Here is a 16,089-nt window from a genome sequence, read left to right on the forward strand (position 1 = left end):
GAAAAAATTAAAGGTTAGAATGTTTTTTAACAATTAAATTTACACGAAGAGTGCCGCAGAGATTATTCTATTTTTTATGCTGTTATTTATTTATTAATTTAAAAATTTTATTTACAATTTCGTCCTGTAAACAATTTCTATTCCCCTTTGTAACAACAAAGATTTCCGCTTTTGGGTGATTTTTTAGTTTGTCTATCAGAGGTATAGGTTGTCTTAATTCATATGGAACTGTTGCCAACAAAAATGTCTTCATTATACAGTTTTGTACAGCCATTTCAAACTTTTTACTTTTTAACTCCATTTTTCCCACCTCATCAATGACTAGCAAATCTCTTCCAGTACTTGTATATAGTAATGGCAAAGCTAGTTCTTCAAAATCTTTAACATATACTTGGTATTTGCCGACAAACGGTCCTATCTTATTCGCATGGTCAGACCTAGAAAACAATAAATTCGTAAGTATAAATGAAGAAAACCACAATACTTTCTACCTGGCTAGTGGGCCCCTCTTTTCATTAAATGTAACGACATCAAATCCAATGCGTTCCCTGCTGTTTGGATTTCGCACTTCTTCTGTATAGAAACCATTACACACGATTTTATGTTTATTGCCGAGATCCTCGCAAATTTTACGAACTAAAGTTGTCTTTCCAACTCCTGGTGGGCCTGTTATCAATATTAAACCGAAGCGTTCTGTCATTTTTAAGAAACTTCAAAAGATTAAAGAAATTAACGTCTGAAAAAGTCTGTAACAATGCGAATTCATATAAGGAGGTGGCAGTTCTGCAACAACAAAATTATACATGTATTTTGTTTTTGCATTTGATTCACGTAGATGTCAAAATCAGTAAAGGTGCTATTAGACGACATGTATTTTACATATGTACTGTCAAAATTTCCATTTGTAAAAGTTGTACATATCATCTGATTCATATAAAACATTGCATGTGTAAAATACATGTGGAAACACATATCGTCATCTAAAACGCAAACGACCCTATCTAACATTTTTAAATCGATTTTGAATTTTTGGTTAATTAGGGTCGTTTGCGTTTCAGGTGACGATATGTAATTTTTTTCGATTAGAGCGTGCTCTATTTTCGTATGATAAACAAAAGCAAAACAACTGTTTTGTTTGAAATAAAATTTTTTGAAAAAATAAATTAAAGAAAATTAATAAAGAACATAATTAACATATCTTGAACACCACCTTACATGAATTCGCCTTGATTTAATTGTGAATGAAATTTCAAAGAAAACAACAGTGTTGTATTGTTACTGACATTCTCTTTCACACGTCAACAGTTTTTGTACTCTCTCTGACAATTGGAGTTTTTTTTGTTGTAAGCAGTCAGTGTAGTGGTTTTGTGAAAAAGTAGAGAATTTTCAATTTTTGCAACATTTTCAAGTGCAAATATTATGTTTTACAGATTTTAACAATTACCATTTTAAAAACGTTTATAATTTATTTGATATTATTTAAAAATACCTTCATTTGAGGTGTTTTATTTAGTGAATTTTAATGAAGCCATCTTCTAAATCAAGAACTACTGCTGCTGCATCATCTGCTGTCGCTAACATTACAACTTCTGCTGCTGGCGCTGCTACAACATCATCAAGTGGTGATTGTGAAACTGTTTCCAGGAGATATCAAGCTCAAGTTTTAGGTATTACTATATTTGGTGTTGTTGGCTTTGTGGTTTTCATCAAATACGTTGTGACGAAATATTTTGCTGAATTGGAAGCCAGCCAGTTGCAGCAGCACTCGGAGTTTTAACGAAATTTCATAACACGACGAACATTTTCTTTGCTGCTAATAAAAACCGGAAATGGCCAGTCCAAGGACAAGGCGTGTACTGCAAGAGCTTAAGCCACAAGATGAAAATTCGGTATGAATTGTAAAATAAATTAATACATACCTAAACGATTATTTACCAATTTAAGTGTTCAGGAGACAAAGGTCATTTGCATCCTTCTCTTATTGAAATTTTATTTTCCATCTGTTTTCCTAGAAATGTTTTGAATGTGGCACCCATAATCCACAATGGGTTTCTGTAACATATGGCATATGGATTTGCTTGGAATGTTCGGGCAAACATAGAGGCCTGGGTGTCCATCTCTCATTCGTACGTTCCGTAACAATGGACAAGTGGAAAGACATTGAATTGGAAAAAATGAAAGTGGGTGGTAACCGTAATGCCCGTGAGTTTTTTGAAGACCAAGATGATTGGAACGATCGTGCTCCCATCACTCAAAAGTACAACTCAAAAGCTGCTGCTTTATATCGCGACAAGATATCCACTTTAGCCCAGGGCAAACCATGGGATATAACTGAAGCAAAGAAGCGCTTAGGTTCGTCGGCATCAACAACATCATATGGTAGTTCAAGTGGTAGTTATGCTACGTCTACCAACAACTCATCAATGGCACATTCCAGGAACAGTGGAAACTACCAGCAGAGTTCTGGCGGTGGCTACCAAAATGGTGGCAGTGGTTCTAATAATGACCTTGGTTATCAACAATTCCAAACGCAAGAGTTCAAAGATCAAAAAGAGGAATTCTTCTCACGCATTCAATCTGAAAATGCCTCAAGACCTGAGTAAGTGGCAACAAATTTTATAGAAATTAATGAAAATTTATAGATTTTAATTGTTTATATTTTATAGTCATTTACCGCCTAGCCAAGGAGGTAAATATAGTGGCTTCGGTTATTCTCGCGATCCACCGCCAAAAACTCAATCTCAAGAACTTATTGATACCACTTTATCGTCTCTAGCCTCGGTAAGTATAAATTGACTAAACAAAAATCGAGTATGTATTTACGTTTTATTTTTAATTACAGGGATGGAGTTTACTCTCAGCCGGAGCTTCGAAGTTTGCTGTTATTGCAAAAGAAAAAGCTGTTAATACAGCTAATATAGCTTCATCAAAGGTTTGTTTAATTATTTAAAATTGTACACAACGTAAATATTTGTATCTTTATTTCAATGGTTGTTGGCTATAGATTCTACATACATACATACATATATATATGTAGATATTCAAACTTGCTTTATTCTCTATTTAAAATGACCTTGAAGTACAATTGTTTGAGTTATTTTTTGTTTATTACTTTATATTTGTCCTTAGTTTGGGTCCATACAACTAATTTGGTAGTGCACAAATAGTCCCCATACTTTATATTTAATTAAAATAAACTTATTTAACGCTTATTTCAATTTATGATGGTTTTTTATTTTATTTTTGGCGATTTTTATTTATATTAGTATTATTTTTTTTTTAATTTTTATAATCGTAGATAAATGAAGGTGGTTTAATAGAAACCTTACAACATTCAGTCACTGAAGTGGCAACAAAGGTGGGTATTTATTTGTAAATAAATTTTAATTGTACATACACATTCACTCTTACTTTATTAAAAAATTATTATTGCTAATTAGAATGAGTTCATTATTAAATATTTTGTAAGCCTTCAGCTTAATTATAATTGTATTTGGCTTTATTTTTGATGTAGGTAACTGACATTGGTAAACGTGGATGGAATAATTTAGCTGGCAGTAATTTTACATCACCTGGAGAACAAGGCGGTGGTGGTTATGGCGATTTTAATCAAGAAAATTCTTATCAACGTTCACACTCTGTAAGTGGAAATATTGCATCAGGCATGGGAAATCAATCGAATGCCAGTGACAACGATTGGGGTTGGCAAGATAGCCCACAAAAACAAATGCCCACATCTAAGTCGTACCACAATCAATTTAGCAGCAATTCTAACAGCGGTGCTGGTAGCCGCAATGCTGCTGCAACATCATCATCTCTGAATAACGATGATGACGATTGGTCTGGTTTTGATAGTTACCAAGACTCCACAACTTCGTATCAAAATTCAACACCATTAACTTCGACAACAAATGCAGCTGCAACAACTAATAAAAATTTGAAATTGGCTTCTACTACACAAAAACTAAGTGAAGGTTTTGATAGTTTAGACGTGAAAAGTGCTAAAATTAAACCAGCAGCCAATAAAACAGCCGAAGATGATGCTTGGAATTTGCTTATGAATTGAAGAATGATTTATTTCTTTTTGTATTGATTAAAATTTAAATTACCATTGATATATATGTATTTATTATATGGATTTTTATTTTTGTCTATATAATTCGCTGTTTTATTATTTTTCGTTTATTTTCTGTTTATTGTTTTATTTACTTTATATTAGATACTTTTCTTTAGAACTTTACTAGTAAATTTGCAAAAACAAAGGAACAAGAAAATATTGGTTGATTTAACAAATATATGTGAATTTCAATTATATAAACGAATGTATGTAATGATAATAAATATAAAGAATGAAACAATTAAAATAATATTAAAAAGAAAAACTATTTTTTTAATAAATCGAATTTTCTTTATATGGAATTTTTCGTTTCGAATAGGAACAATAAAATATACATTACATATGCAATTCTATCGGGTAATTGTCGTGATTATCTTTTTGTGTATGGATGTATTATATTTTCACTGATGTTTTGAAGAAAAGTTTATCAGACAAAGACCTGTACGATTCTCATATCGTTCATTTGTACATTATTTTTGAATGTTAATGAAGTAAATTTTTAAACACTATACTCCTTAAATATGTTCCAAATATGGTTTGAAGATTGTATTTAGGAAACATATTCCAATTTATCTTTGGATTGATTGTGTATCAGCACTTTACGTCGAATTCTATTGAGTAAACAGCATACTATTTTAAATACAACACAATAATTTCTGTTGGGATATGGTTCAAGCTATGACTAACAAATTTTAATCTTTAGAAAAAAAAAAAAAAAAAAATAATAATTAAAAAAACTTTTATTTTTATGTATTAATATAATTTTATTATTGTAATACATATTGGATTAATTTATATAAAATTACAACAAAAAATTAATTAAAATAAATCGAAATTTTCAACATACAAAATGAGAAACATAAAAAACTATGTTATTTTTGTTAATAATTTATGTATGTAAAAGATATTTAAGACATATTAGGTTTAATTATTAGATTAAAAATACACGCATTTCTCGAAGACAAGATAAATGGATATCATTTGTTAATGCATATAAATTAAATGTACATAAGTTATAAAAATGCGACCAATACAGAGGCCTCTCGATCGATTAGATTAGAAAAGAGTAGATATATAAAATATTTTAGGCACTTTGGCAATTATAAATAAATATTTGTATGTAAATTAGTCCTTTAAATTTGTGTAAAAAAGTAATTATAAGACAGAAGAACACCAGGTTTAGTATTAATGTGCGTCAAAAGATTTAATTAGATTGAACGATTAAAATTAGTATTTTAAGCCCATCCGCCAGTAAGTTTGTGGAACATTTCCTCATTTAATGTCTGGTTGTTTTCTTTAGAACGCATCGACATAAAAATGTAACCGCCAATAAATTCATGCACAACTTTGCAGTCGGCCGACAGACAAGAGAAGACAACATTTTCATCATTAAATTGAATCATCATGCATTTGATGCCCCAATTGACATTCCAAGCCTTCATGGTATTGTATCTCCAAGTTTTTATGTGATCTCCTGTATTTAGATCCATACGCATAATACGATTATGGGCTACACCTAATAGTTCTTCCTTTTTGTGACCATCGAACTTGATGACAAACAAAGATACACCAAAGTCGGGCAGCGACTGCCAAGCTTGAATATACTTCAATTTAGCATCCATTAGGGATAGCTTACTGACGTTGGCATGAGCTTCCAATATTTTGATGGCCGCTTTACTCGATAATTTTCTTAGCATTTTTGGAGAAAGATAATCGAGGACTTCGATTGAACGAGGATCAACATTTACTGCTACTCCTTGAGCTGGTTTCTGCAAATTCAATAGGGTTTTTATGTTGGAAACTTCACTGTCGTACGAACTATCAGCGAGGGAACGTCCTTTGGCAGCTAGCCGGCATGCTGCCATCCATTTTGCATATTGATCTTCGGTTTCACATTTGATCCATACTTCTGTATTTGGACCGCTTTTACCTTCTGGAGGCACCTCCAAACGTATGGCAAACTTCTGTTGTGATAAATTGACATCCGGTGTCACTTCACAACCTCTTAAATTGATCGTTATAACCGGCGCTCCTCTGTGGGAATCTTCGGCGGACTTATACAGATGCAAATGCAGATCCCTGTAGGCGAAGAAATATCGTTTGTAACCTTTCATGGTAAATTTACGTGGTTTTAAAAATTTCAAATAATCCGAAAGTTCTGGAATCTTTGTGATATTACCATCACCATTCGAATGGGGTCCCTCCAAGGTAATTTGCAATTCGTTCAATGCTGAATCTATATCATCGTCAGTACCGTTGTCGTTAAATGTAGAGTCCAAGCTCGAATTTTGGTAAGGCTGGAACTCATTGAGTTGATTAATTTGAAATTGAAGAGCAGCAAACATTAGACTCTCCTCTTCAGTGCACTCTATTTCTTCATTTAAGATGGACCATTTAGACTGCTCGTATAATTGATTAATACGCACAAGATCGTATTTGGGATTCAAGTCGAAGAATGTGTAATATTTAAAACGCAAACATAAGGTGTCGTATTCTCTTATACCTTGTTCCATGATTGATAGAGAAGAATCCAGCCAGCCCACATTCATGCGGGCCTTTTCAATTAGTGACTTTGGACGTACCAAACGGGATCTAACATCGGGACTAGGTGACCTTGGCGAAGCGGCCAAATTCTCTTGATAATCGCCTAAACTTGATGAAGAATCATAGGTTGCGTAGCCATTGCTGCTGTTCTTCCAAGTACCTGTAGGTGATGCTATCGGAGTTCCGGGAGCAGTGCCTGGTTTTCTGGGAGTTGTGTTATAAGGAGAAACTGGCGCACACAATAAATTGGAATTATGTGTTCTATCTAAGCTACCATTACTGCCTACTTTGTGAGCAGAATTAATTGGTATAAAAGAATTTGTATCTGGAGCAGGTTGTAAATAAACCATACCATTTGCTTCCGGAATAGCAGCTTTTTTCTGGGGATATTTCCCATAGTTCTTCTTCAAATGTTCCTGCTCCAGCGGTTTGCACAACGACAACTCTTCAGGATGTCTAATGTCCAAATCTTTACATAAATTAACCACCGCAGCAAAAGTTTTTATTGAATAATCTACTCTGCAATCTATAAAACGCAAATCTGGCAATTGTACTCTTAACACTTTGTGCATGGGTGTGAAATGTAGTAAACAATCAGCTTGCACGCCCACTTGATCAAGAGTAGAACGAGTTCTTGTCAACCAAATGTTACGCTCTGGCCACCAAAGGGCATGATCTGACCAATCTTTGGGATTTTCCGGATCGACCAGCTGTAGCATTATTCCACCAATATGCTGATCACCCTTCACCCTCAACTGTTTCTCAACTTGGAGATCAGTTATAAAGATTCGCAAAATCCAAGTGTTCTCACCGACGTGAATCATCTTTGATGCTTTTGATTTTATGCCAACTTAATTGGTCGATGCAAATAATTGTAGAAATCAAACAATCTATTGGGATTACAAGAATATAAAGAAGAAACACATAATAGAATCACTTCAGTAAGTACAGATGTATACATATATGCAAATAAATTTAAATCAAATTAAAATTTCTTTGTTACTTTTACTGGTCTTAGTCTCGAAAAAAAACACAATTCTTGTCTCATCGAAGCTCTTTGATGACGTAAGTTTTTTTATGTTTTTGAGTTTGTTTTTTTTTTAAGTTTATTTATTATTTTTATGTTTTTGCACACCTCCGCGAATTTTTATTCGAAAGTAAGAGTTTTTCGTCGTTGTCCCTAATGTTGGAAAAGAAATTCTAAAAATTTTCTCCAATTTCTATTTGTGTATGAAAAAAGATTGTTGTGTGCAGCAGCAGAAAAACAATGTCCAGTGTTTGCAAAGTATGTAATTTTTATAACAGACAGAGCCCTGCGCCGACAAATATTAACGGCGGCGACTTAAAATCGACTGTAAGCCGGCTATGTTTTCAGCTGTTTTCAAATTTTCACCGATTTCAAATAAAAACGGTCCGAGAGAATAAAAATAATTTTATATTGATTTGGATCCTTATGAATAGCGGAATTGATTAAGCTATGTCCGTCTGTCTGTTGATATCAATTTTCTGAAGGCCCCAGATGTCTTCGGAATCCAAATTTTCAATAATTCAGAAAGACATGATTTCTTGAAGTTTCCTATTTAAAATTAGATTCAAACTACACTCGAAAAAATATATTTATTTTTTTTTTTTTTTTGCAATTCATAAGTAGTTACTTGGTAATAAAATTTTTTGGTGGTAATTATTAAATTTTTGTAATATGAAAATCCTATATAATCCATTAAATGACCGAAAATTTAAATAATTAACATATTTGTATTAACTATATACATACATATTCATGCAGATTTCCACCACTAGTTCTCTTCGTTTTAATTAAAAATATAGAGATCAATAATTATATTTCTCTCAGCTTTTCTTTAGTTGTTGATCGAATTCGAACGAGAGTGGTTGTAATTTTGAAAGTGAACGGGTAGTGTGGAGAACTCGAGTTGATAAAGTAAAAACATTAAATATTTTTCCGTTTTGCTGCTGCTATAATAAATTGTAAACATCATTTGATGGTTTATTCGTTCGTTTGTTTTGTGCAGGTTTCTCTTCTTCTAAAAATAGCAATTTAATACCATCATTGTTTGTGTATCGTGGAAACAAACAAAAGTGAGGGAGAAACGTTGAGCTAAGCACACATCATTTTCCTCTACTGCGTCATCATCGTGTAATTTTAATTAATTTGAATTCAAATCGAATGAAATACAGCAAAACACCACCAATTGACTTGTGCGAACAACGATCCACCATTCATCAATCAATATCAGTCTGGTGGCAAGCAGTTAGTCTGTCAGTCAATCAGTTGTAGTGGTGGTGTTGACGACCGTATAAGAGTATACATAAATAAATACAGAAATACAAAATAATAAATAAATTAAAGGGCGATATTTAGATCGTGTCGAATTATGGATTAATTGCTTTTGCGTAGTAGTTGTTATATTTTAGCTGTTTATTAGTTTCTACTAGCGCGATCGAGCACGTCATCGTCGACGTCGTCGTTGCTGCCATTTCTCATATAAAATACAGCAATATACTAATTAGTTGTGTTAGAATTTGTTTTTCAAGTGTGTGGCTGGTTGTTGGCGCTGACCGTTGCTGGAATTTTGCGCATTTGGCTCTCCAAGCGTGTACGTACTACGTTCATGAAAACGATATAACCTTGGTTGCGCTTTCGAACGTTTGAACGAAAGGGAGCAGACAGAGCAACTCGAGCTAATAGCTCTATAATATTCATCAAATAAACAAACCCCAACCCATTGGTATCGTTGTTGTATATTGTATAAAATTGTTTGCTTAGTTCCAGTGAAGCTAGCAACATCTACTACATATTGCAACCGTGTCAACAACAATCACAAACCAATTGTTGAGTAAACTTCTCAGTCTGGGAAATGATAAGAGCGGTAGTTGCTTGAATTGCGAAAACGTTCTCTGTGTAATTATTCACCGTATATAGTGTTTGTAAGTAAAAATATTACGTCATCAAATTCATGAATTTCTAGAGAAACATCTGTGATTTTCATTTCAGTTATCGCATACAAGGACGGATACTGTAGGTTCCAGGTTCTGATAAAATAAGAATAATATTTAGCAGCCATGATTCATGTTGGAGACAACACTTGGAATCTGCGGATTTTTATAACAGATCTGCAGGTGGAGAAACATTTAAGAGTAAAAGGTGATCAACACATAGGCGGCATTATGCTACAATTGGTTGACCCTGAAAATCCAAAAGATTGGTCCGATCATGCTTTGTGGTGGCCAGAGAAAAATATGTGGTTAACACGCACCCGTTCTACATTGGATCAGGTGGGCGTTCAGGCGGATTGTTTACTACATTTCACACCAATGCATAAAATTCTACGTGTTCAATTGCCAGACTTGCGTTACCTTGACTGTCGCGTTGATTTTTCTATTAAAACATTTGCCGCCGTTGTAAACTTGTGCAAAGATTTAGATATTCGTCATCCCGAAGAGTTGTCGTTGTGCAAACCTCTTGAAGCGGATCACTTAAAGAAAAACTTTGGGAAGTTTCCTCAAAAGAAAATACCAATAGCCGAACCTAATGGAACGGTTTATTTGCAGCCAGCTCCCGATACCAATTCATTTATACCAATCAACTCTGCCTATCATGGCAGTAATGGAAGTTTGGATAGAACACAAAACGGCAACTTTCTGTGTGCACCAGTATCACCCTATGGCACTACCCCAAGAAGGGCTGGCACTGCTCCTGGTACACCGATAAGTTCACCAACAGGTACTTGGAAGCACAGCAGCAATGGATACATGACATATGATTCTGGATCTAGTTTGGGAGATTTTCAAGAGAATTTAGCTGCCTCTCCCCGTTCACCCAGTCCCGATGTCCGGTCACGACTGGTTCGACCAAAATCGTTGATTGAAAAGGCTCGAATGAATGTTGGCTGGCTCGATTCTTCTCTGTCTATAATGGAACAAGGCATACGGGAATACGACACCTTAAGTCTTCGCTTCAAATACTACACTTTTTTTGATTTGAACCCCAAATACGATCAAGTTCGCATTAATCAGTTGTATGAGCAGGCCAAGTGGGCCATTCTGAATGAGGAATTAGATTGTACCGAAGAAGAAAGTCTAATGTTTGCAGCTTTGCAATTTCAGATTAATCAACAGAATGAAACATATCAAGGTATTGATTCAGGAATTGGTTCTATGAGTACCGCAAATGGCACTGATGATGACATTGATTCTGCCCTAAATGAGTTGCAAATATCATTAGAAGGACCTAATGCCAATGCGGATGGCAATATAACAAAGATACCCGAATTATCTGATTATTTGCGTTTTCTAAAACCGCGAAAATTCACAATGAAAGGATACAAAAGATACTTCTTCACCTACCGTGACCTTCATCTACATTTGTATAAAAGTGCTGAAGAATCACGACGTGCAGCTCCAGTTATAACCATTAATTTGCGGGGCTGTGAAGTTACACCTGACATTGTACTTTCGCAGGGAAAGTTTGCAATACGTCTGGAAGTTCCGCCAGAAGGCAGTAATGGACCTAACAGTGAAGTTTGGATACGTTGCGAGAATGAAGAACAGTATGCAAAATGGATGGCTGCCTGTCGCCTCGCATCAAAAGGACGCTCCTTGGCTGACAGTTCTTACGAAAGTGAAGTTTCTAATATACAAACTTTGTTAAATTTGCAAAAACCTGCTCATGGTGTTGCTGTCAATGTTGATCCCCGATCTATTGAAACGGTCGACTATTTGCCACCAAGAATGCTGCGAAAATTGTCTAGTAAGGCTGCCCAACGTATACTGGAAGCGCATGCCAATGTCCGCAAACTATCACTCATGGATGCCAAGTTAAAGTATATTCAAGCATGGCAATCGTTGCCAAACTTTGGGGTCTCCTTGTTCGTTATTAAATTTGATGGACATAAAAAAGAAGAGTTGTTAGGCGTTGCTTACAATCGTATTATGAGAATGGACCTTGGATCTGGCGATCACATAAAAACTTGGCGCTACAATACAATGAAAGCATGGAATGTTAATTGGGGTATCAAATGCATGATGATTCAATTTCATGATGAAAACGTCGTTTTCTCTGTTCAGTCTGCCGACTGTAAAGTTGTTCACGAATTTATTGGTGGCTACATTTTTATGTCTATGCGTTCCAAAGAAAACAATCAAACCCTTAATGAAGAAATGTTCCACAAACTTACCGGTGGTTGGGTATAATCAATATAATTCTTAAATACCAGTAATAAACGTGCAAGTGCCAAGCACAGAAAATGCATGCTCCCTAACTACAGAAAAGCTAAAACAAAATATATTTCGTTAGATTTTCATAATTTTTACCAAAAGTTATTGCATAGAACTTTTACAATGTTGTACTACTAAACCTACTAACTGGCTTACCAACCTAACATTCTTTCCAAAACAAACAGAGAAGAAATGTGTTTTGAAAAATGAAAAAGTATGTCAAACAAGAGATTAATATTTTATCATATAAAATATATGTATCTATGTGCATAACAAAACAAAGTAACAATTTAACAATCCGACTTTGCCTTTTTAGTATTAAGTATTGTGAATTACTCTTCAAACTAACTTGTCAAAGAAAATATAAAGCAAAAAGTGTATGTGTAGACGTTTTAATATATTGTTAAACAAATTTACTATATTCTAATAAATTATTAAAAAAATACCAAAAACAGAACTATGTTATTGTGCGTTTATTAAAAATATGGGTTTTTTATTTAATTTAAAATTATTCGGTTAAATAAGCACTGAATATATTTACTATTGTTACTACTTTGTGATAAAAGTTTTATCTAAAACATATTTTCTTTCGTAATCGAAAATTTAATTAATCAATTTTGCGATCACGCTTTTTCTTCTTCAAAAATTGATTTTTAGACTCAGACCTAATGGTATTATATTTGGCTATACCGAATCCCACCCTGTTTGTTTCGCTAGTTTCTTTTTATACGTTGATATCGTATGCATTATCAGAAAAATTATTTACAAATTTATAAGATAATTTTTTTTCTACTAAAATGTTCATGCAACCAACAGATACTTTTTCATAGAAATATCATGGCTGGTAGTCCCAATCATGGTCCTAATTCTACAACAAACCATTTATTGGTTTGATTTGGTTTTATTTATTTTGTGGGATTTGTATTCACAAAATTTTCCATTTTTAAGAGAAATTTAAAAATGCTACACTGAAAAAAATCCATGCCTAATATATACGAAAAATGTCGTACATTGTACGAATCGTTCGTTGTTTCGCACCACGAAATTCTTTCGTAATATATACGAAATTGTACGAAATATTTTAGTATAATGCAAAATAATCTTGGAAAAATTAATTTAAATAAATTTAAAAAATTGAATTTTGAATAAATATGGTAAAATTTACGAAATATTAATTTATGCATTTTTGTTCATTTTAAAATAATTTTTCTAATTTTAGTTAAAAATTATTCTCCACACGAATTTTTAATTTTTTTATGAAAATAGTTCGTGAATTATATTGTACTTTTTCTTAATTTTTATAAAAATGTTGTAGTTTTATTTAACGATAATATAATTAATATCATTATGTTTAATTTCGCTAAAATTTAAGAAAAAAATATTACGAAAGGTTTTCGTACTTTCGTAAAAATAGAAAAGGGTCTTTTTAAATAATATTTCGTATTATAAACGAAATTTTTGTAAATATTACGAAAAAAGAAGTTACGAAATTTTTTTTCGTAAAGTTGAGCATGGATTATTTTCAGTGTATTAAATATATAAAATTGCAAAAAATATTGTTTGTCTTTGAACATTTTTTAATCAGACTGAAAATTTGTGCTGACTTTGGAAGAGCTTTGGCAGCTGTGTATTCCAAAGAAAGTAAAAGAAAAATTTGTAGATAGTATCATAAAACGTAGTAAAAAGTAATTCCCTAAAGATTTCGGGGCATGTAAAAGTTAGTACATGCATGTCGGTTTAGTTTTTCACTTAGAAATTGATGATTTTTGGTTTAAATTGTTCATTTGTTTATATATTGCGTATTAAATTAATCAAAAGATTTGGATTTTTGTTTTTAGTTTTATTTTTATTCAATAGGAGAAGCACAAATTGCAAACATACACAAATTTTTGCTCTCCAGTGTATATGGAGCACATTTAATTGCAACAGCAATTATTCCGGAAAAAATTGTACATATTATTGCCCAGTAGTCTTTAAGTTTTTAAAGAAAATTATTAAACATCGACTAGAGTAGTCTATGATCAACTAGATTGATCTTAATATAAAATCCAGCACCCCAAAAAAAGTATTTCATTTAATTAAATATAAGATAATCTTGCTGACGTTTTTTGTTCGTGAAATAAAAACAGCTTACCCACAAATATTGGAAAACAAAACTGATAGTTGGCAAAATTTTACGACCATCTCTTTTACGTATTATATATCTTCCCAGAAAATTTTAATTCTATATTTTAAATTTTTAATAGACAAATATGACAACTTTTAAATTTGTTGAAAATTTGTTAAAAAAAAAACAAGCGTCACATAAAAATAACTGTTCTTATCGAAAGTTACCAGACTATTAAATTATTCTTCTTATTCCAACAATTTAAAATCACTGAGAATTATTAACATCAACAAACAGCTGTATGGTGTTGTTATTTCACTCTTGTTGTTGTAGCATAATTTTATGTAAACAAAAAATAGTTTTTAGTAAAATAGATTTTTAATTACAAATTTCTTTGTACATAAATGAATACAAAACGTAAAGTTTGGCGTAAAAATTTATACGAAAATGAGGATTATCCTGATAATTATACGGATCCAACATTTTTAAAAGATTTAAAGACCAATTTGCATGTACAGTTTTACACACTTAATGAAGTCATCCAAGGAGTTACAGTCCTCAATAATCAGATATCGTGCATTACTGCATTCCTTATCATATTCTATGCAATGTATAGCGAAAGAGCATCTCCCACGGAAATACTATGGCCAAGTTTCCTTATGACCATTGTCGGTTACATTTATTTTCGCCGAAAACATTTAAACCTTACAATCGTTGTAGAGGATTCTAAAACATTGTTGGCGGTACTACTGTTTGGTTATCTATTTGCTCCCATATTACACACACTCACAGACGCAGTGTCAACAGATACTATTTTTTCCATGACATTTATCGTGATGTTTTTGAATTTGATATTTTGTGATTATGGACTCTCAGTGGCAATGGTTTCGAAGACAATATCTTTGAATGCGGCTATATTTGGATCGATATGCTTAGCGTCCCGTTTATCAACATCATATCATGCCTTCGTTTTATTGGTCGAGGCAGCAATATTTTTCGCTCTATATCCTATAGTAACGAAGGAATATTGGCGTTATTATATGTTGCTGCCCATTTTTGTGGCTTGCAGTTATTGCCTGTATTTTATATCGGTCAATGTTTTATGGATTTATGTTTCCGTGACGTTATTCATTAATATCCTGTGTCCATGCATTTTTGTTATACAACAAAGACATAAACATAATATCCATGGGCCCTGGGATGAGGCAATCGTTGAAGAGACCACCGATGATAATATTGATATCAAATTATAGCATTTATTAAATCCTTTACAAATTTTTTTATTTTATAATGTTATGAGTTAATAAAAATCTATAAAAGGCTGTACCTATGTAAATATATTATGTATGTATCATTCTTCTTCTTTTTCTTACGATTCAGTTTTTTGTTGGAATACCTTATTTCGATCGTTGAGTAACTGAATGCGTAAACGTAATCGAAATGCAGAATAGGGGTGATTATTTTAAAATGATGGGAATATGAACTTCAAGTTGAAAATCCACATGTCCAAACAAAGATAAGCATATATTTAAAAGTACAGAAAATATACCAAATGTATACATATTTTTAAAAGAAGACTATGTATGTATTACTATTTCTGCACCTCATGTTTATTGTAACGTATGAAATATAATAATTAAAAGTAGTATTGCTCATACGCTACGAGGGTTACTTAAACAAAATTAGTGTTCCGAGGAACAGTTTTTTTACATGTACATAGGTATACCACTCAATCGATGCGTATGTACTGTAATGTTCTCCAGAAAAATAAAAAATATTTTTTTGGAATGGTCCCCAGCTCCCTACCTGTGATTAAAAAATCGTGACATTAGTATAATTTTTGAAAAATAAAATATTTTTGATTTTTTCGAAATTGGTCTCAAAAATTCCGTAATTTTGAGCTGATTACGGGAAAAATAGTTTTAAGATTTTTGTAGAATATTTTTTGTCCAGAAAATGATTTTTAGTTGTAATTTATAGCTCATACAGAAAAATATTTAATAAATAGTTTGGAATTTGGGTTAGTCCATTTCCGAATCATTTGAAATTTATATGCTCCTTATAATACAATAAAAGTAATTTTGCG

At 32.6% G+C, this 16,089-nt stretch overlaps 5 protein-coding genes across 7 annotated transcripts; 3 read left to right on the plus strand and 2 right to left on the minus strand.

The window, feature by feature from the left end:
* Window positions 1-51: 51 nt before the first annotated feature.
* Window positions 52-798, minus strand: LOC119608380 (cancer-related nucleoside-triphosphatase homolog). The gene is made up of 2 exons (XM_037962785.1): window positions 492-798; window positions 52-437 (listed from the first exon to the last, which is right to left on the minus strand). The coding sequence occupies exons 1-2, from the start codon at window positions 698-700 to the stop codon at window positions 83-85; spliced, it is 564 nt and encodes a 187-aa protein (XP_037818713.1). The 5' UTR covers window positions 701-798; the 3' UTR covers window positions 52-82.
* Window positions 799-1,293: 495 nt separating this feature from the next.
* LOC119608345 (ADP-ribosylation factor GTPase-activating protein 1) lies at window positions 1,294-4,382 on the plus strand. 2 transcript variants are annotated; one of them, XM_037962732.1, is made up of 6 exons: window positions 1,294-1,889; window positions 2,013-2,599; window positions 2,667-2,781; window positions 2,843-2,932; window positions 3,299-3,358; window positions 3,515-4,274. In XM_037962732.1, the coding sequence occupies exons 1-6, from the start codon at window positions 1,830-1,832 to the stop codon at window positions 4,064-4,066; spliced, it is 1,464 nt and encodes a 487-aa protein (XP_037818660.1). In that variant the 5' UTR covers window positions 1,294-1,829; the 3' UTR covers window positions 4,067-4,274. The 2 variants fall into 2 exon arrangements, with proteins under 2 accessions (XP_037818660.1, XP_037818669.1); XM_037962741.1 differs by lacking the exon at window positions 3,299-3,358 and having other exon boundaries at window positions 1,330-1,889; window positions 3,515-4,382.
* Window positions 4,383-4,860: 478 nt separating this feature from the next.
* Window positions 4,861-7,965, minus strand: LOC119608332 (unc-112-related protein-like). Of its 2 annotated transcripts, none has more exons than XM_037962711.1 (2): window positions 7,665-7,965; window positions 4,861-7,551 (listed from the first exon to the last, which is right to left on the minus strand). In XM_037962711.1, the coding sequence occupies exon 2, from the start codon at window positions 7,483-7,485 to the stop codon at window positions 5,353-5,355; it is 2,133 nt and encodes a 710-aa protein (XP_037818639.1). In that variant the 5' UTR covers window positions 7,486-7,551; window positions 7,665-7,965; the 3' UTR covers window positions 4,861-5,352. The 2 variants fall into 2 exon arrangements, with proteins under 2 accessions (XP_037818639.1, XP_037818647.1); XM_037962719.1 differs by having other exon boundaries at window positions 4,880-7,551; window positions 7,797-7,956.
* A 533-nt stretch (window positions 7,966-8,498) lies between these two features.
* On the plus strand, window positions 8,499-12,350 carry LOC119608355 (unc-112-related protein-like). The gene is made up of 3 exons (XM_037962753.1): window positions 8,499-8,600; window positions 8,692-9,607; window positions 9,675-12,350. Exon 3 carries the CDS (start codon window positions 9,743-9,745, stop codon window positions 11,870-11,872), a length of 2,130 nt encoding a protein of 709 aa, XP_037818681.1. The 5' UTR covers window positions 8,499-8,600; window positions 8,692-9,607; window positions 9,675-9,742; the 3' UTR covers window positions 11,873-12,350.
* Window positions 12,351-14,335: 1,985 nt separating this feature from the next.
* Window positions 14,336-15,343, plus strand: LOC119608129 (phosphatidylinositol N-acetylglucosaminyltransferase subunit C). The gene has a single exon (XM_037962411.1). The coding sequence runs from the start codon at window positions 14,408-14,410 to the stop codon at window positions 15,254-15,256; it is 849 nt and encodes a 282-aa protein (XP_037818339.1). The 5' UTR covers window positions 14,336-14,407; the 3' UTR covers window positions 15,257-15,343.
* Window positions 15,344-16,089: the final 746 nt, after the last annotated feature.

Source organism: Lucilia sericata, unplaced genomic scaffold, assembly GCF_015586225.1.
Source record: "Lucilia sericata isolate MDLA Ls3-8-SP2 unplaced genomic scaffold, ASM1558622v1 Contig000021F_arrow, whole genome shotgun sequence".
Taxonomy (NCBI): Eukaryota; Metazoa; Arthropoda; class Insecta; order Diptera; family Calliphoridae; genus Lucilia; species Lucilia sericata.